At 36.9% G+C, this 22,129-nt stretch overlaps 1 protein-coding gene across 1 annotated transcript in view; it reads left to right on the top strand.

Moving 5' to 3' along the window:
* KPNA1 (karyopherin subunit alpha 1) overlaps positions 1-22,129 on the top strand; it is a 67,788-nt gene that overhangs the window by 11,244 nt on the left and 34,415 nt on the right. Inside the window, exon 2 of the mRNA XM_032406662.1 lies at positions 11,936-12,069. Within this exon, the coding sequence (XP_032262553.1) occupies positions 11,941-12,069 (129 nt within the window). The 5' untranslated portion in view covers positions 11,936-11,940. The remainder of the gene's footprint in view (positions 1-11,935; positions 12,070-22,129) is intronic.

The following is a 22,129-nucleotide window of genomic DNA, read 5'->3' as shown; positions in this document are numbered from 1 at the left end:
TCATTTCATAACTGAAAGCCTGTATCTCCCACTCCCCTTCACTTCTTTTGCCCATCTCCCCCCACTTCCCTCCCCTCTGGCAAACCACCAGTTTGTTCTTTATATTCATCGGTTGGTTTTGCTTTTTGTTTTGTTTGTTTGCTTTGTTTTTTAGATTCCACATATAAGTGAGATCATAGGGTATTTGTCTTTCTCTGAGTTACTTCACTTAGTGTAATACTCTCTGGGTCCATCCATGTTGTCGCAAAGTGGTGAGATTCTTTTTTTTTTTTTTTTTTTGGTGGCAGAATATTATTCCATTGTACATATATACACCATGTCTTTTTTATTCATTCATCTATCTATGGACATTCAGGTTTCTTCCATATCTTGGCTATTGTAAACAGTGCTGCAATAAACATAGGGGTACATATATCTTTTTGAATGAGTGTTTCCATTTTCTTTGGGTAAATACCCAGTAGTGGAATTACTGGATCATTTGGTGATTCTATTTTTAATTTTTGAGGAACCTCCATACAGTTTTCTATAGTGGCTGCACCAGTTTGAATTTTCACCAGCAGTGCATGAGGGTTCTTTTTCTCCACATCCTCTCCAACACTTGTTATTTCTTGTCTTTTTGATACTTTTTTGACCGGTGTTAGATAATATCTCATTGTGGTTTTGATTTGTGGTGTAGAAATTTTTAAGAAAATATTAACATAGAGTTTAAAAGAATGATACACTGTGACCAAGTGTGTTTATTCCAAGAATCAATCATTCAATATTAGGAAATCTATTAATATCTCACCATATTTAATAGGTCAAAGTAGATAAACTTCACCATTTTAATAACCACCAAAAAGTCATTTGATAAAATTCAACACACATTTCAGGTTTTAAAAACTAGTAAAATAAGTATGGATGGCTGGTACTTAGATGTCATTTTTTAAATAAGTATCTCAAAACAATACTACAACACAACTGGAGCTCATAGATTGCTGGTGGGAATGCATGATGGTACAGCCACTTTGAAAAACAGTTTGACAATCTTAGAAAGGTAAACATATTCTTACCGTATGACCCAGCAGTGTCCTCCTAGGTTTTTAGCCAAGAAAAATGAAAATATTCGTTCATACAAAAACCGTATATGAGTGTTTCTAGTGGCTTATTTATAATCACCAAAAACTGCACCAACCCAAATGTCTATCAGGTGGTGAATAAAGTGTGGAATACATTGGAATACAACTCAGCAATAAAAGGAATGAATTACTGAAAGATAAAACAACACTTACGAATCTCAAATTAGTTAATACTGACTGAAAGAAGCCACACTCAAAAGGCTACATACTGGATGATTCCATTTATTTTACATTCTGGAAAATGCAAAACTGTAGGGGCAGAAAATAAATCATTGAGTACCTGGGGTTGGGGAGGGAGTGGACTTACTAGAAAGAGACCTGACAGAACTTTTCATAGTAAAAATGTTCTCTGTTTGTGGTGGTATTTACTTAAATGTTAAGTTTTACTGTATGTAAGTTATAAATAATACCTCAGTAAACCTGGCTTTAAAAAAAATACTCTAGTATCATGTTTAATAACAAAATAGTAGACATAGATGAAAACTGGAAATGAGATAAAAATGCCTGCTCTAACCTTTGTTGCTTAATTAACATTGTAACTTTGTCCTGGAAGTACTAGTTAAATATTTTAAAATAGGAAGTGAAATGAAATACAGACTTTAGAATGGAGGAGGCAAAAGTTACAATTTTTTAGCGATATTAAGTATCGAGAGTGTCAACTCAAAGTATCAGAAACAGAATTCAGTAGCTGATTTAATTCATTGGCTGGCTTAAAAAGTTAATATATGTATAGTAATGAGTAATTTTTTCATATATAGACAGTAGCCAATTAGAATATAATGGAAGGGAATTTCACATTTATCATTGCAACAAAAAAGATCATTGTAAATACGTATTTAATTCTTTTTTTTTTTTTTAAAGATTTTATTTATTTATTTGATGGAGAGACACAGCGAGAGAGGGAATACAAGCAGGGGGAGTGGGAGAGGGAGAAGCAGGCTTCCCGTGGAGCAGGGAGCCCGATGCGGGGCTTGATCCCAGCACCCTGGGATCATGACCTGAGCTGAAGGCAGACGCTTAACGACTGAGCCACCCAGGTGCCCCCGTATTTAATTCTTGACCAAGAAGACAGTATTTTAAAGATGTTGAGTTTCCTTAATCTATGATTAGAATGTTATCTGAATATCCAGTGACTGCTTTTTTCTTAAGACAGAAAAGATTGGTAACACCTGGGTGGCTCAGTCAGTTAAGTGTCTGCTTTCACCTCAGGTGATGATCCCAGGGTTCTGGGATCGAGTCCCGCATCGGGCTCCTTGCTTGGTGAGGAACCTGCTCTCCCTCTGCCTGCCGCTCCTCCTGCTTGTGCTCTCTGTCTCTGACAAATAAATAAATAAATCTTTAAAAAAAAAAAAAAAGATTGGATTAAGTGTTCTTAAATTTTTTGGCCTGGGAACTTCTTTATACTCTTAACTTATTGAGGACCCCCAAAGAACTTTTGTTTGTGTTGCTGTTTTGTATCAGTTAATATTTACTGTATTAGAAATTAAAACAAAATTTTAAAACACAGAAATACACAACACACATTCCATTAGGCGTCAGAGTGATGATGTCATCATGTCATGAAGCTTCTGAAAACTTAGGAGTGAAAGTGAAAAAAAAGCATATATAACATCTTAGTATTATGAAAATAGTTTTCACGAGAAGCATTTTTTCACATACGATATTGTCAAATATGGAAAAGTTTGAGTCAGTCTTGAGTTAACAGTGATAGTGGTGGGGAACTGATGCACTCATATTCACTGGTGTACATTGGTGCAGTATTTTAGGGGGTACTTTGAACTATCAAAATTTTAAGTGCACATGCTTTAGATCTTTACGTTCCACTGTTTAGAATTCATTATTGGATATAATTGCAGAATATATGCAAATACATGAAGGAGAATATTGGTTACAGCATTGTTTGTGATAGAAAATTGGAGACAAGCTTAATTGTCAGTGATGTTTAGGGTCTGGTCCTTATGGTATAAAAATTACTATATTAGGGCACCTGGGTGGCTCAGTCGTTAAGTGTCTGCCTTTGGCTCAGGTCATGATCCCAGGGTCCTGGGATCAAGCCCCGCATCGGGCTCCCCGCTCAGCAGGAAGCCTGCTTCTCCCTCTCCCACTGCTTGTGTTCCCTCTCTCGCTGTGTCTCTCTCTGTCAAATAAATAAATAAAATCTTAAAAAAATTACTATATTAAAAATAATTTAACTCTATAGGCATTGTATGGAAGGTTGTCCAGAGTTAAAGCAAAAGTGCAGAATTGTGTTTATAATTTCCCATCGGTGTACAATAAAAACCAGAAGGATATGTGTATACTTGTATAACCAGTTTTTGAAAGGATATGCGGAGAACTTGATGGTTACCTTTAGGCAGGGGTACATTTTCATTTATCTGTTTATACCCTTCTGTATTGTTTGTTTTTAACATGAGCCATTTTTGTAATTTAAAAGGGAAGAATATTTCAAAGGCACAGATGCACTCTATGGATGATAGAAATTACTAGTTTGAGCGTTGGAGTAATTTGTGAGTTCTCAGATACCACAATTTAACCAAAAAAGAAAGAGAAAACAGGTGCTGGCATTTCTCATGTCTGTGTACTTCTAAAGAGCAGTTGCTGTGATCGAATACAACTTAGTGCTAATCTTCATCAGTTGTACTTTCTAACGTCTGTCCTTTAATTTGTACTCTTCTGTTTTGTGGGTGTTTCTCTTTTAACTTCAACTGTTGAAATAGTATCTATCCTTCACAACCTAGCTGAAACACCATCTTCTCTATGGAGCTATACCTCATCACTTTAGTCAGAAGAGATCTTTTTTTGAACCTTTAGAGCTATTTATAGCCATTTCTTCATTACACAAATATCAGGTGTGAGCTATATAAGGGCTAGACAGTGGGAGTACGCTTTCATCTTCTCTTTACCTTAGAAGGTAATATCCCCATTGTGCAAGTGAGGAAACCAAGGCTCACAGAAGTTTAGTATTTTTTCTACATCACTGTGCTAAGAAGTAAATTTGTAAACAGGATTTCAAGGCCAGCCCTCTTCTCTGGACTTGCTTTTTATGTCACTTTAATAAAAGGAAGCAAGTTAATAGTAGTTTTGTATGAGCATTTCTTTCCTTTTAGATTTTTTTATATTTAAAAAAAGTTTTTGCTATAATTTCAAGCTTATAGGAATTTCAAGAAGTGTACAAAGGTCCTCTTGTTACCCTTCAACCCGATTCCTCAGTTGTTCATTTTACCTTTTACTCCATTTGTTTTATCACTTTTTCTCTATATGTGTATTCCTAACATTGTCTTCCCTTAATTGTGTGCCCTTCCCCTCCATGTTGAGTACAGGCTTCCAATTACTGAAGTCCAATTGGTTTTTGGTATTGTTAAGATTTATCAAGTCTGCCCTGTTACCGTAGGCTTTCTCCTTTCTTTGACCTAAAACTTCTGATTCTTGAACTTGGGTCATCATTGTAACACTGCTATTATTATGCTATATTGTGATATTTCAGAGCCAAAATGCTGCTTGCTTCAGGAATCCAGCTTTTTTCTCTAGATCATTTCTCAGCACCGTTAAATAATTCCTTCATAATTATTTGCCAATTCTCATCTGCATTGCCTCTGCCTTTCAGTCCGATAAAGCTCAATCTGACAAAATACCACCAGGTGTATTGTATATATTAGTCTGCTTGGGCAGCCATAAAAAATACCACAGATTGGGTGGCTTAAACAGAAATCCGTTTTATCCCAGTTCCGGAGGCTAGAAGTCCAAGATCAAGGTGCCAACAGGGTTGGTTTCCTGTGGGGCCTATCATCCTGATGTGTGGATGACTACCTTCTTGCTGTTTCCTCACATGGCCTTTTTGTGTGTGTACATAGGGGGTGGGGTTGGGGGAACAGATCTCGGGTGTCTCTTCCTCTTCTTGTAAGGACACTAGTTCTACTGGATTAGGACCCCACTCTTATGAACCCATTTAACCTTAATTACCTCCTTAAAGGCCCGATATCCAAATGTAGTCATTATGGAAGTTAGGGCTTTAATACATGGTAGGGGGGAGCACAGTTCAGTACATAATAGTAGAACATCAGGTTTATAATCAGGAACCTAGGTTCATATCCTTGTTTTATCTTGTATTAAGTGTGTAACCCTGGCCAAGTCACTTAACCTCTTTTAGCATCTTGAATCCTTAACTGTGAAGGATGAGAATAGTAATTTCTTGCCTTGAATGTTTGTTAAGACATTCAGGTAAAATAGATGTTGCAACATAGCACATTATAAATCAAATGATTCTCAATCCAGGCTTGCAGTACAGTCATTCTTAAAAATAACTCTTTTGTGGGGCACCTGGGTGGCTCAGTTGGTTAAGCATCTGCCTTCAGCTCAGGTCATGATCCCGGAGTCCCGGGATTGGGTCCCGCATCGGGCTCCCTGCTCAGTGGGGAGTCTGCTTCTCCCTCTGACCCTCTCCCCTGTCATGTTCTCTCTCAATCTCTCTCTCTCAAATAAAGAAAGAAAATCTTTAAAAAAAAAAAAAATAAAAAAAAAATAACTGATTTGTGAATTCCAGCCTGACAGCATGAGGAGCTCTACAGATCCACTCCCTAGAAAATTGGGGAAAACTTGAAAAACAACCATTAAAAGCTTCTGGAAATGGTTGAAGGGTGTAGGGTAAATGAATAGCTTCCAGTTGGAGGGAAGGTTTTCTTGGGAGGAGCAGGACATTAGGATTTCTCATCCTACCCCTAGCTGCCTAGCTGCTGAAGCTAAGTTCTGGGTATATGTGGTGGAGAGGCAGAGAACTACCCTCTGCCCAGTCCCCACTTGTGGAACAGAGGCTCTACCTGGGTGCAGAGCTGCTGGGAGTACTGGAGAATAGATCATTTTTTCTGTTTTCTAAGGTGGTGATTCCATGTCAGAAGAGACAAGCTGAGAAAACCTTAGGCTGCCGCCTACCCTCAACAAAATATTCCACTCCTATAGGGGATAGCTCTGAGAGAAGTGTGCTGTTGTCTGCACCCCCAGCTTGGGGGTCTGGTTCAGAGATTTGGTAGGGTGCTTAGGGGGAGAAGCAGGTCATAAAATGCTCCTAATCTCTTCAAGGAATTGACTTACAAGGGAGCCCAGATAAGAATAATAGCTGACTTCTCAGCAGAAACAGTGGAGGCCAGAGGCAGTGTAATAATATATACGAAGTACTCAAAGACAAATATAGTCAACCAAAAATCCTATATATCCAGCAAAGCTATCTTTTAAAAATGATAGTGAAATGAAGATTTTCCCAGGTAAACAGGAACTGAGAGAGTTTATTACTAGCAGACCCACCTTGCAAGAATGCTAAAGGAAGTTCTTTAAGCTGAAAGCAAGTGATCCCAGATGGTAATTTGAATCCATATGAACAAGAGTACCAGTAAAGGTAATTATGTAATTTTCAAAGAGAATATTACCACATATTTTTTCTTCTTTTTACTCAAAACTGATTTAAAAAGCAGTTGTGTGGGGTGTGTGGGTGATGCAGTTGGTTAGGCATGTGACTCTTGGTTATGCTCAGGTCACAATCACAGGGTCATGAGATGGAGCCTTGTGTTGGGCTTGTGCTTAGCATGGAGTCTGCTTCAGATTCTCTCTCTCCCCATGCCTGCTTGTGCTAGCTCTTGCTCTCTTTCTCTCTCCTAAAATAATAAATAAATCTTTTTTAAAAAGCAGTTGTATAAAATAATATGTGTATAATGTGTTCTTGGGCCTATAAGGTTTAGAAATGTAGTATATTTGTAATGTATCTGTCAATAGCAGCACATAGAAGGTGAGTGGAGGCAAAGCTATGTCAAGCTAAGGAAATGACTATATGTGATAAAGTCATAATTATAACATAGTGTGTTGTTGGATTTGTAGCATTAAATGTAATATGTATCACAACAATGCCATCAAATGGAGAAAAAGGCAGTCGAACTATATAGCATAACATTTCTATATCTTACTGGAATTAAGCTGGTATAAGTCTGAAGCTGCTATAAGTTTGAAGTTGAAATGTATATGGTAAGCCCTTGAGCAGCCCATACGGAGAAAAACTAAAAAAAAAAAATTACAGTGAAAGGTCATTAAAGAAATTTAAGTGCTTCATTAGAAAATACCCACTTAATGCAAAAGAAAGCGGTCAAAGAGTAATAAAGGAAACAAAAAAGACATGAGACACATAGAAAATGAAAAAGCAGTCATAAATCAACAATGTAAGCAATAATATTAAACATGAATTGATTAAACTATATAATAAAAAAAGGGCAGGTGTGCCTGGGTGGCTCAGTCGTTAAGCGTCTGCCTTTGGCTCAGGTCATGATCTCAGGGTCCTGGGATTGAGCCCCGCATCAGGCTCCCTGCTCTGCGGGAAGCCTGCTTCTCCCTCTCCCACTCCCCCTGTTTGTTTTCCCTCTCTCAATGTGTCTCTCTCTGTCAAATAAATAAATAAAATCTTTAAAAAAAAAAAAGGTGGAGATTGTCAGAGTATCCAATTATATGCTCTCTACAAGAGATGTACTTTAAGTTTAAAGATACAAGTACATTGAAAGTATAAGGATGGAAGATCTATTATGCAAACAACAACCACAAGAAACTTGAGTGGCTATACTAATATCAGAAAAAATAGACTTTAAAACAAAAAATGTTACTAGAGAGAAAGAGGGATGAAAGAGCCAATCCATTAGAAAGATAAAGGTTATAAACATATATGTACCTAATAACAGCACCAAAAGACAAGAAGCAAAACCTGACAGGAATGAAGAGAAAATAGACAATTTAGCGATAATGGTTGGGAGACTACGATATCCCACTTTTAGTAATGGACAAAACAACTAGGCATAAGATCAACAAAGAAACCACAGTATAAACCAACTAGAGCTAGGAGACATCTGTAGAATACCACCAGCACCCAGCAACAATAGAATATATATTCTTCTCAAGTGAATGTGGGACATTTTCAAGGATAAACCAAATGCTAGGCCACAAAACATCTTAAAAGGATTGAAATAATACAAAGGTTGTTCTCTGACCACAGTGGAAAGAAATTAGAAATCACTAACAAATTTGGGGAACTCACAAATATATGGAAATTAACATGCTCCCAAATAACCAGTAGGTCAAAGAAGAAACGAAAAGAGAAATCAGAAAATAGTTTGAGATAAATGAAAATGAATTTACCACTTAAGAAAACATGGGATACAGCTAAAGCAGGGCTTACAGGGAAACTTTTAGTAATAAATGCTTGTATAAAGAAAGAAGAAAGATCTCAAATTACTAACTAACCTTACACCTTAAGTCACTGGAAAAAGAAGGGCAAAGTAAACCTAAAACAAGCAGAAGGAGGGAAATAATAAAGATGAGAGTAGAAATTAATGAACTAGAAAATAGAAAAAAAGTAGAGAAAATTAAGGAAACCAAAAACTGGTTCTTTGAAAAGATAAGCAAAATTGGCAGACTGACACAGAAAAAAAGAGGACTTAAATTACTTGAATCAGAAATAACAGAGGGACCATTACTACTGGGATTACAAAAATGGAAAGGGTTATAAAGGAATACTATGAACAACTGCATACCAATGAATTACATAGCTTAGATAAAATGGACAATTTTTTAAAAGATTTATTCATTTATTTTCGAGAGAGTGAGCATGAGGGGGACGGAGGGGCAGAGGGAGAGAAAGAGAATCTCAAGCAGACTCCCTGCTGAGTGTGGACTCCATCACAGGATTCGATCTCACAACACTGAGATCTTGAGACCTGAACCGAAACCAAGAGTTGGATGCCCAACCGACTGAGTCACCCAGGCACCCCTAAAATGGAAAAATTTTAGAAAGACGGCTGCTGAAGCTGACTTATATAGACAAACTGAATAGACCTATAGCAAGTGAAGAGATTGGATTAATCATGAAGCTACCCACAAAGAAAAGCACGGGCCCATATGGCTTCACTGCTAAATTCTACCAAACATTTAAAGAAGAATTAATACTAACTCTTCCTAAAAATTGAGAGGGAGAACACTTCCCAACTTATTTTATGAAGCTAGTATTAGTGTTACCCTGATACCAAAGACATTACAAGAAAACTACAGACCACTATCTCTCTTAGGAAGATGAACACAAAAATCCTCAAAATACTAGCAAACCTAATTCACCAGCATATAAAAAGAATTTTCACCACGATCAAGTGGCATGATATCCCAGAAATGCAAAGTTAGTGTGAAGTTCACTAACCAATTAATATAACATATCAGGAAATAAAAAACAAAAGTCACATTGTTCTCATAATAGACACAAAAAAAATTTGACAAAATCTAACACCCTTTAAATGATAAAAACACTCAAAAAACGAAGACTAGAAGGGAACTTCCTCAACATGAATAAAGACACTTATGAAAAACTCAAAGATAACATCATACTTAATGGGGAAAACTGAACACTTTTCCCCTACAATCAGAAATAAGACAAGAGTGCCTGCTTTCTCCATTTCTATTTACATTATATTAGAGGTTCTAGCTATGGCAATTTTGAAAAACAAAAATAAGGAAAAGAAAGAAAAATACACAAAGGCCTCAAGATTGGAAAGAAACAAAACTGTCCCTTAGAGATGATATGATTTTGTATGAAATGACTTAGAAAATCCACTAAAAAAATATTAGTACTAATAACAAGCTCAGCAAAGTTGCAAAATACAAAATCAGTATACAAAAATTAATTGTGTTTCTATAGACTTGTCGTGAACAATCCAAAAGTGAGATTAAGAAAAAAATTCCATTTATAATAGCATCAAAAAAATTAAGACAGGAATAAATTTAACAAAAGAAGTGTAAAACACTGGAAACTACAAAATATTGTTGAAAGAAACTAGAGAAGATCTAAGAGAAAAATATCCTGTCTGTGGATTGGAAGATTTAACATTAAGATGGCAATACTCCCCATATTGATCTACAGATTCAATGTAGTCCATATCAGAATCCCAGCTGACTTCTTTGTAGAAATTGACAATCTGATCCTAAAAATCATGGAATTGCAGGGTGTCTGGAAGAGCCAAAACAATCTTGAAAAAGAATAAGATAGGAGAACTTATACTTCCTGATTTCAAAACTTACTACAAAAATAGTAGTCAAGATTGTGTGGAATCAGCACAAGGATATACATACAAATCAATGGAATATAATTGAGTTGAGAAATAAAGCCATATATATGTGGTTAATTTGTCTTTCAACAAGGGTGTCAGGACCATTAGATGGAGAAATGGTGCCTGGAACAAATGGGTAGCCGTATGTGAAATAATGTAGTTGGACCCTTACCTCATACCATGAATAAAAATTAACTCAAAGTAGATGACAGACCTAAATGTCAGAGCTAAAACTTTAAAACTCTTAGAAGGAAACTTAGGATTAAGAATCCCTAAGTATGACACTGAAAGCATGAGCAACAACAACAAAAAGATTAATTTGGACTTCATCAAAATTAAAAACTTTTGTGCTTCAAAGGACACCATTAAGAAAGCGTAAAGAAAACCTATAGAGTGAAAGAAAATATTTAAAAACTGTATATCTGATAAGGGACTTTTTTTTTTAAGAGGTCCATTTTTTTTTTTTAGAGAGAGCATGCTGGAGGGAAAAGGGAAGCAGACTCTGCGCTGAGCAGGGAGCCCGATGCAGGGCTTAATTACGTGACCCTGAGGTCACAACCTGACCTGAAACCAAGAGTTGGATGCTCAACCAACTGAGCCTCTCAAGCACCACTCTGATAAGGGACTTCTATCTAGAATATATAAAGAATTCTTATAACTTAATGATAAAAAAAAAGACAATTTAAACAAATAGTGTTGGGAAAATTGGACAGCCACATGCAGAAGAATGAAACTGGACCATTTCCTTACACCACACACAAAAATAGACTCAAAATGGATGAAAGACCTAAATGTGAGACAGGAATCCATCAAAATCCTAGAGGAGAACACAGGCAGCAACCTCTTCCTAGAAACATCGCCAAAGGCAAGGGAAGAAGCAAGGGCAAAAATAAACTATTGGGACTTCCTAGAGACAATTTAAAAATGGGTAAAGAATCTGAATAGACTTTTTTTTTTTAATGGAGGATATACAGTTAGAAAATAAATATGTGAAAGGACAGCAGACACCAAAAATTGTGATAGTGGAGAAATTGTCAGCCCTTGTACATTGCTGGTGGGAATGTAAAATAGCGCAGCACTTTGGAAAAATAGTTTGGCAGTTCCTCAAACAAACATTGAGTTACAGTGTTACCTAGCAGTTCGATTCCTAGGTGTATGCCCAAGAAAAATGAAAACCTATGTCTACATAAAAACTTGTCCATAGATGTTTATGGAAGCATTATTCATAATAGCCAAAAAGTGGAAAGAACCCAAATGTCTATCAGTTGATGAGTAGGTATAAAATATAATGGGGTATATCCATATGATGGGATATTATTCAGCCATAAAAGAATAAAGTACTGATATATGTTGCCACATAGATGAACTTTGAAGATATACTAAATGAAAGAATCCAGGCACAAAAGATCACGCATATGATTTTATTCATATGAAATGTCCTGAATAGGAGTGATAGCCAGTAGGAGTGATAGTACACACTTTCTTTTTGAGGTGATGAAAATGTTAAAAAATGGACTGTGGTAATGGTTGTGCATAGATGTGAAAATATGAAAGCTATTGACTTGTACACTTTAATAAAGCTGTTAAAAAAAGTAACCATTTCTGGTGTCCTTATGCAGTGAGGCTGGGCTATTAGAATAACAAGAGCTCTTTACCATAAGCCAAGCTCATTTGTTCTCTTTCTTTGTCTCATTTTTGTAGAAATCATGACTACCCCAGGAAAAGAGAACTTTCGCCTGAAAAGTTACAAAAATAAGTCCCTGAATCCTGATGAAATGCGCAGGAGGAGGGAGGAAGAGGGACTGCAGTTACGTAAGCAGAAAAGAGAAGAGCAGGTAAATCCTTTACCCTTATTAATTTATTTAAAAGAACTTAATTTTCCATTTTAAGCCTGAAACTACTTTATTTTAATTTTGATTGTGTTAGATATGTGTATGTGTGTAAATATACATCTCCGCCATCATAAAATCACCGTGTTTTGGGAGTGGGGAAGAGGAGGTGATGAAAAGCAGAATACAAGAATAAAGAAATCTCTCAGGTTCTCATATTTCCAGTACAACCACTGTTTAATCTTTTGGCCTGTTTAGTGTATTTTATTTTTTTAAAGTTGCAACTTGTTTAAGATTTTATTTGCATGTTTGTTAATGTATTCTCAAGTGACCAGTAAAATGCTGTTTTTCATTATAAACTTTAATATGAAAATTTGTAAACATACAAAATTAAATTATAGATGGTGAACCTCATAAACTCATCCTTTGCATTCAGTAATTGTCAATAATTTGCCGTACTTGCTTCATGTCTATCTTTACATTTCTTTATTATGTAGTATTTTAAAGCAAAAATCTCAAGGAATATGTCTTTTCACCCCTAAATTAATTCTGTATGATTCATTAGGACATTGATTTTTGATCTTTTTTCTTTTTTTTTTTTACTTTTGGTCATTTTTAACCTGAGAACATCTAAACATCCACAGGAGTATTTGGGACTCACTCTCACTTTACCTTCCTCTAAAAATGCCTAGAATGAATGGTATATCCCTTATGGCAAAGAAATTTAAAGACACTTAGGTGACTTTTTTTTTTTTCTTTTTTTTTTGCTAAGGAGAGACTTTTGAGCTTGGAAGGACCATTTGATCCCCATGCTACAAAAGCTCCATAAAAGGCAAATGAGTCAGAATCTTTCATACCTGAGAAATAAGGTAATCTGTCATAAATATTTTGCAGTTACAGTGAGCTGGTCTCAGAATACACTGTTCTTTTGAGTAACACCGCACTGGAAAATCCAGTTAGTTAAAGTCCAAGAGTACATTACAACCTCAGTGTTTTTTTTGTTAGGGCTGTAGATGTTTGAATCAAACACTGTCATTACTATTATTTTTTGGGCAAAGAGAGTTTGTAATATTATAATAGAGTTTATATTAAGTGCAGTAAATTAGGAGTTATCACTTATTCATAAAAGGATGAGTTTCTCTGGGTTTCTTGTTATCTCTTTATTCATCTGTCTTATTTGAAGTGGAACCTTTTTTTTGAATGAACTTTTGTATTAGCTTCTATTTTGGAGGTAAATTCCAGAAATCATAACAACATTGTTACATATTTATATTCACATATGTGAAGGTGAATACGTGAATATATACACATGAGCCCAAGTATAGGTCTGAATATAACCACCAGCTTATGCATCATATTTGGCATAAAGCCATTTGAAGATGTAATAATGATCCTCTGTCATTAACAGTGTTCATTTTATTCTCTTCTTGGTGATGGGTGATGTCATGTAATTAGACTTCATTGTAAAGTTTATATAAATAAAATAAATTTTTCGTATTTACTTACCTGCCTGAAGACAAATGCTCTTATCCTTAATATATCAACTGGCAAGTATGGCCCCATATATTGGACTAAAAATATTTGTAGTTGAAATTCTGTCATGTTCATTGTATGAGATCTAAAATTGTGCTATGGCTTTAGTAAGTTTCTGTGATAAGTTTTTGGAATCTTGCTCTATTTAAAATCTTAATTTTTTTATTTCATATGTGCTGTATTATGTAGAGAGACCTGGTAAAACCAGTCAGGCTTCTTAATATAACAGTATATATTTCATGCCTAATTTGTAAAATAGTAAATATTAGTAAAATATAGATTCATTTAGGTACTATTTATCTTTTCACAGTCACAGGCTTATACCAGCTGAAGAGCTAGATGTGAGGGTACCACAGGAGTTGATGTTGCCAAGTGCGCAAAAGATAACTAACTGCATCTTTGAGGGCTATCCTTTTATCAGACGAACATTTAATTTTTGTTATATCTAGGCAGCACTTTATAAATGACCTCTATCCATTTGGCACTTATAGACCAATCTAAAATTTATTTTTGGCAAAAAATTTTACCAGTTGGTGTCATTCTGATTGAGCCAGTACTTGAAAATTTGAATTAAGCAGACTCTTGTTAATTCAGAGTGAATAGGTAACCTAGTGCTGCTGGCAAGTTCATAAAACCCATCATGATGAAGAACGGAGGTTTGCTTGATGTTTTTAGTTATAAGAAATATCTTGTGAAGTGAGCAAGTTGATAAACTTGTGGACAGGCAACTTTTCCCGTTGATTAACTTGGTTGACAAGTTCACTCAACATGTAATCTGTAGTTAAGGTGTAGAGATCATGATTGTTTTGGCAGTTTTTTCTTTTTTCTTTTTTATTGTTTTTTTAAAGATGTATTTATTAGAGAGAGCACAAGCAGAGGGAGAGGGAGAAGCAGACTCCCTGCTGAGCAGGGAGCCAGACATGGGGCTCGATCCCAGGACCCCGAGATTATGACCCGAGCCGAAAGCAGCTGTTTAACCGGCTGAGCCACCCAGTTTTTTCTTTTTTAAAACCTGTTTTTCTCTGAGTAAGACATGCACAGTTGAAAAAGTTAAGTAGTACTACAGTACTTGAAACCAAACCACCAATGTTCCTGGTTTCATTCCCAAGTAAACCACTTTCAATCCTCTTGACTATTTGTTTATCAATTTAAAATATTACCTATTGGTGTTCTGTTATGGTAGGTGAAGATTTAAGCTCTTATACTGCTTTTCCCTTGCATGTATTCTCAGTATAGTTATACTACAGTACGTAAGTATTATTTATTGCTGAACTGAATAGTATACCGTGATTACATTTCCTTTCTTTATACTTTGTTTTTCCTGGAGTTAATTGTCTGATTTTGTACCTGCTTGGCTTCATATTCCTGGCTGTCTTTTCATTCTCTTCTACAGCTCTTTTAAATTATTTTTATCTGATTTTCTATGTGGTTAAACTTCTCAGATAATTTTTCAGTTCCATATTTTTTCTGCTGGAGACCTTCACCCTATATTTTTTGTCCTCCTGTGCCAGTCTGAATTGTTTATCCTGTGTTCTAGCTGTATAGCTGTAGTTTTAGGACTTCCCTCTGCTTGGAATTTCTCATGTCTTATCTTGTCATTATCCTTGTAATGTAAATGGTGTGGTATTTTCAATTTCAAATTCTACTTGTTGGTCAGCAGTTATATTAAAGATCATAACAGTATCCTGCCATTCCATATTAAAGACCACTACTTGTGGATGTAAATTTTGCAATACCGAGGGATGTAATTTTACTTATTAGGTGTGATTTTGGAGTCATGTAAATGCTTTAAGTAATTGTGAAACAAAAAGAAATCATAATGAAGGATTAAACAAGAGGAATTAAATGGCCCTGTGTGTCATGCTTGTGGCTAAACCACACAGAGAGGAAATACTTTAATACAGGAATATGGAAAAATGATTAATTTTCTCTATTGGGCTGTATTTTAAGGACAAAAAGAAGTATGAACAAATCTTCAACTGCTTTAGTAATCATATAGGATTGTTCCTGAAACCATGTGTATTTGTATATGGATATAGCAAATAACTATGTTAATATCAGGGACCTGGATTTTTTTAGATTAAGAAAGAATAGAAATATAAAATCAAAGAAGTTATATAAATTTGAATAGGTAATATCAGTAGGGATTCATGATGTATTTTCTTAAAACACACATACACACACAAAACCCAGTTCTGTCCTAGAAAGGTGTAGAAATAGCGAAATACCTTGTATCAGTGAGCACCTCTAGCACCCTGAGATTGTGGTCATTAGAGAATTTTTCTGTCAAGGGATCAAGGCTTCTTGGAAAAAACACCTGAATCTCGATTAGAGATAGGGAATATTCAAGGTGAATGTGTAGTATTTTTTCATAACATAGAGCAAGGAAGTTTTTTTTTTTTTTTTAAAGATTTTATTTATTTATTTGAGACAGAGAGAATGAGAGAGAGAGAGAGAGCACATGAGAGGGGGGAGGGTCAGAGGGAGAAGCAGACTCCCTGCCGAGCAGGGAGCCTGATGTGGGACTCGATCCTGGGACTCCAGGATCATGACCTGAGCCGAAGGCAGTCGCTTAACCAACTGAGCCACCCAGGCGCCCTAGAGCAAGGAAGTTTTAAGACCATCAAAACTTGTGTTGAAAAGACTCAGGAGATAGCTTGAACAGGCTCCCATTAGTTGTTAAGTGGGATAGTTTGAGTATTAGAAAGGGCACTTTGAGGACTTCTGCTTCCAGCCAAAGTGGAATAGCAGGGCTCAGATTTACCCTACTACCTGAAACAAACCAAGAATAAACAGACAAAATACATGAAACAGTAGTTCAAGACACCAGACATTAACCAGTGCAGGACAGTGATCTCTAGAGATAGGAAACCAATGAGACGAACCCTATGGTTGCTTCAGCTTATTGCCCAAGAGAGTTTCCAAGTTGCAACATGGGGGAAGGGAACTAAAGACCACGGCCTTCCTGAGTTGAGGAGACAGAGCTGAGAGTCGGAGGAGATCAAGTCATCCATTCATAGGAGGGAATACCAAAAGGGAGAGACATGTGTATAGAGAAAGAAGCCTGGAGATCTTCAGAGTGTTTCTTTGCATATTCAGCAGAGTACTGACCTGCTGGGGTGTACTCTGTGCTTGGGGAGACTGCTCAAGGCTAGAGAAACTGTCATCCACAAAGATTAGAGGGAACAGTGCCTGGCCCTTGCACAGTGCTGAGAATAGTCCCTGTTTCTCTAGCCAGACTGGAAAAACTCATCTTTCACAGGACATTAGGTAGAGTATTCAGGAGATTTTTACCTCAGTAGTGGAGATTAATTAGCCATAGACTTATTTCTGCTCCAGACCTCCCTAATAAATCATAAAAGCAAGATCCAAGAGGTTGCTCAAACTGCAGTTTTTAGTTTTCTCGTAATTAGTAATCACATAGGAAAAACAAATACTTGAATTTCTCCACTTTTTCATTTTCAAAATAATGAGTTGGTTTCTTAGCATCCTCCAGAGGGAACAGGAATGTGTGTATTTTAATATTATTAGGAATTCACAGGGTTAAAATAGATGTATTGCAGGTTATTTCAGCTATTTTTTCTATGTTTTTAAACTTTATGACTGTATAATTGACATACAGTAGAGTGTACAGTTTGTTAAATTCTGACATATATATCATCACCATAATTAAGATAGTGAACATATTTATTGCTCTCAAAATTTTCCTGGTATACCTTTGTGGTACCTTTTCCCCACCCCTCACCTATCTCCAAACAACTTCTAATCTGTTTTCAGTTACTACTGATTACTTTGCATAAATGACTGATACAATATATGTTCTGTTTTGTCTGGCTTTTGTCAGTCAGCTTAATCATTTTGAGATTCATTCATGTTGTGTGTATCAGTAGTTCATTCGTTTTATTGTTGAGTAGCAATCTGTTGTAAAAATAAAACCACAATTGGTTTATCCATTTACCTGTTGATGGCAGTTTGGATTGTTTCCAGTTTTCGGTGATTATAAATAGAGCTGCTATGAACATTGTTGGACAGCTCTTCGTATGGACATATATTTCCATTTCTCCAGGATAGATATCTAGGAGGAGAATGGCTGGGTTGTATAGTAGGTGTGTACTTAGGAGGATGTCAACTGTTTGCTAAAATGGCTTGTACTACTTTATCTTCACATCCGCGGTATATGAGCGTTTCATTTGCTCCATCTCCTTGTGAGCATTTGGTATGGTCAGTCTTTCTAATTTTATCTAGTCTAAGGTGTGCCTAGTAGTATGCCATTATGGTTTTATTTTGCACTTCCCTAATGACTGAAGTTGAGAGCATCTTTTCATGTGCTTATTTGCCATCTGTATATCTACCTTAGTGAAGTCTGTTTAGTTTCTTAATTGAGTTGTTTCTGGATGCAAGTCTTTTGTTGGATATGCTTTTTAAATATTTTCTCCCAGTCAGTGGCTTGCCTTTTCATTTTCAGAAGTGCTGTTTGAAGAGCAAAAGGTTTCGATTTTGGAATTCCATGTATCAGTTTTTTTCTTTTATGGATTGTGCTTTGTGTGTCAAATCTAAGAATCTTTATCAAAGCCAAGGTCACTGAAGATTTTCTCCTGTTTTAAGAAGTTTTATTGTTAAAGTTTAAATGTAGGTCTGTGATTATTTGCATTTAATTTTTGTATATAATGTGAGGTAAGGGCTTTCCCCCCTTTTTCCCCCATTTTTTTACATACGGCTTTCCGTTTTTTCAGATGTCATTTATTGAAACGATTGTTTCTCCTCACTGAATTGCCTTACACCCTTTTACATTCAATTGACTATTTCTCTGTAGGTCTGGTTTCTGAACTTCTGTTCCATTGGTTTGTTTATCTGTCTTACATACCACACTGTCTTGATTACTGTAGCTTTTATAGTAAGTCTTGAAATCATATTACTAGCCCTCTAACCTTGTTCTTCTCTCCATAGATTGTTCTGGCTGTTACAGGTCCTTTGCATTTTTATATGAACTTTAGAATCATCTTGTCAATTTGTACACAAAAGCCTGCTCTGAGGATTTGATTGTGATTGTGTCAGATCTGTAGATCAGCTTGGGGAGAACTGATAATCGTAACAATGAGTCTTCTGACTCATAAGCACCACATCTCCATTTATTTAGATCCATAATATCAGGGATTTGTAGGTTTGCTTTTTTTTAAAGATTTATTTATTTGAGAGAGAGAGAGAAAGAGAGCACAAGCAGGAGGTGCAGAGGGAGAGAGAGAATCTCAAGCAGACTCTTTGCTGAGTGTGGAGCCTGACATGGTGCTCAGTCTCATGACACTGAGATCAGGACCTGAGCCAAAACCAAGAGTTGGACACTTAACTGACTGTGCCACCCAGGCGCCCTGATTTGTAGTTTTTTTGTCAGATTTTTCCCTAAATATAGTATAGTTTTGATGCTATTACAGATGGTATCTTTTGAATTTTAGTTTTCGATTGTTCATTGTTAATATTTAGAATCCCCTGGGACTCACTGGGAGAGACGGTTCCCCCATCTTGGAGCACGTCTGGGAGAGGTAACAGGGACAAAAGAGTTAGTGGGCACCATTTCCTTCCCCCACCCCTCAGCATAGGTGCAGAGACACCTGCCGAGGGTGGCTAACTTGGACCCTGGTTCTTTGCTGTGCTTTACTTCAAACTCCACGCCCCTGCACTTTGGTGTGACTACCCTTCTGGGACAAACCTACATCAGTCCAGTGTAGTGAGACCCTCCCCCAGAAGACCAGCACAGGCCCATGCCATGCCAAGTCCCTAAAGTTTGGAGTTTTAAAACTCAGCACACCTGCTTGGGATAGACCCCAAGGTGCACTGCGCTACTGGGCAGGCAGACGCTGGGACACAGACAGGGTGAAGGCAGCGAGCTGAGGGATGCCTAGGACACACGAGGGGAGATTGTTTGCTCTTCTGGGAGGGCTTCCTGGACAGTAGTGCATGCAAACTCTCCGGGGACTAGGGAGCTGGCTGATATCATTTTCCTCCCCTCCCCCCCTTAGCATAAACTAACTTCAGTAAGCAGCACAGTGCCAACAGTGGCCTAAACTGCTTACACCAAGCCCTGCCCCCTGTGCTCTGCAGGTTTTGTTTTACTAGGGCAGTTGTGCTAGAGAACCAGAGCAGCAGGCCCCTCCTCCAGAAGACCAGCACAAACCCCCACTTGTACCATGTCTGCTGACCATAGAGTTCTGCAAAGCTTCAGCTCTGGTGAAAGTAGCATCACGTCTCTTTAGCAAGCAGACCAGAGCACATCTAGTTAAAACTCACCACACTCTGACCAAGGTCCAAACACTCCCCACTGCAGGCAAGGAGAAGCTCTGCAGATGACTGACCTGAGGGACAGAGCAGCCAAAACACAGCAGCTGAGTGCATATGGCACGCACCAGAGACACTTCTAAAGTGCCAGGCTCTGGACAGTATATGACCTCTTCTCCATAAAATCATTACTCTCAGGAGCAGGAAACATAACAGGCTTTCCTAACACACAGAAGAAGACAGAGGCCTACACAAAATGCCAAGACAGGAATTTATCCCAAAAGAAAGAACAAGAAAAGGTCATGGCCAGGGATCTAATCAAAACAGATATAAATAATATGCCTGATCCAGAATTTAAGGGAACAGTCATAAGGATATTAGCTGGGCTTGAGAACAGCATAGAAGACACTAGGAAGTCCCTTACTGCAGAGATAGAAGACCAAAAAAACTAGTCAGGGTGAAATGAAAAATGCAGTAACTGAGATTTGAAGCCAACTGGATGTAATGACCACAAGGATGGAAGAAGCAGAGGAATGAATAAGTGATATAGAAGATTATGGAAATTAATGAAGTTGAAAGGAAGAGGGAAAGAAAAATATTAGATCATGAATGTAGATTTAGACAACTCAGTGATTCTATAAAGTGTAATAACGTTTGTATCATAGAGTCCTAGAAGAAGAAGAGAGGGAAAGGGGGGCAGAAGGTTTATTTGAGGAAATTATAGCTGAAAACTTCCCTAATGTGGAAACAGACATCTAAATCCAGGAGGCACAGACAACTCCCATCAAAATCAACAAAAGCAGGCCAATACCAAGACATATTGTAGTTAAATTTGCAAAATATAGAGATAAGGAAAAAAAAAATCCTAAAAGCAGTAAGACAAAAGAAGTCCCTAACTTACAAGGGAAGACAAATAAGGTTAGCAGCAGATCTCTCCTCAGAAACTTGGCAGGCAAGAAGGGAGTGGAATGATATATTCAACATGCTGAATGAGAAAAATCAGCCAAGAATACGTTATCCAGCAAGGTTGCCATTCAGAGTAAAAGAAGAGATAAAAAGAGTTTCCCAGACAAACAAAAACTAAAGTAATTTGTGACCACTAAACCAGCCCTGCAAGAAATATTAAAGGGGACTCTTTGGGAAAGAAAGACCAAAATCAACAAAGATTAGAAAGGAACAGAGAAAATCTCCAGAAACAATGACAAAACGGTAATAAAATGGCACTAAATTCATATCTATCAATAATTACTCTGAATGTAAGTGGACTAAATGCTCCAGTTAAAAGACATAGGGTGTCAGAGTGGATAAAAAAAAACAAGACCCATCTATATGCTGCCTATAAGAGACTGATTTGAGACCTAAAGACACCTGCAGATTGAAAGTGAGGGGCTGGAGAACCATTTATCATGCAAATGGATGTCGGAAGAACGCCGAAAAAGCAATACTTATATCAGACAAACTAGATTTTAAAATGAAGACTGTAACAAGAAATGAAGGGGGGCACTGTATCATAATAAAGGTGTCTATCTAACAAGAAGGTCTAATAATTGTAAATATTTATGCCCCTAACGTGGGAGCACCCAAATATATAAAACCGTAACAAACATAAAAGAACTCATTGATAATTATACAGTAATAGTAGGGGACCTTAACACCCCACTTACATCAAAGGACAGACCATCGAAGCAGAAAATCAATAAGGAAACAAAGAATGGCTTTGAATGACACACTGGACCAGATGGACTTAACAGATATATTCAGAACATTTCATCCAAAAGCAGCATAGTACACATTCTTCTCTAGTGCACATGGGACATTATCCAGAAGAGATCACATACTAGGTCACAAATCAGGCCTCAACAAGTGCAAAAAGATTGAGATCATACCATGCATATTTTCCGACTGCAATGCTATGAAACTTGAGTCAGCCACAAGAAAAAATTTGGAAAGACCGCAAATACATGGAGGTTAAAGAACATCCTACTAAAGAATGAATGGGTCAACCAGGAACTTAAGAAATTAAAACTACATGGAAACAAATGAAAAGGAAAACATGACAGTCCAAAACCTTTGGGATGCTGTAAAAGGGGTCATAAGAGGGAAGGATATAGCAATACAGGCCTGCCTTGAAGAAGCAAGAAAAATCTCAAATACACAACCTAACCTTTCACCTAGAGGAGCTAGGAAAAGAACAAGAAGTGAAACTTACAGCCAGCAGAAGAAGGGAAATAATAAAGATTAGAGCAGAAATAAATGATATAGA

The sequence above is a fragment of the Phoca vitulina genome, unplaced genomic scaffold, assembly GCF_004348235.1.
Source record: "Phoca vitulina isolate PV1807 unplaced genomic scaffold, GSC_HSeal_1.0 scaffold8, whole genome shotgun sequence".
Classification (NCBI taxonomy): Eukaryota; Metazoa; Chordata; class Mammalia; order Carnivora; family Phocidae; genus Phoca; species Phoca vitulina.
The sequence above is the reverse complement of the archived record's forward strand: the minus strand, read 5'-3'. Positions and strand labels throughout refer to the sequence as shown.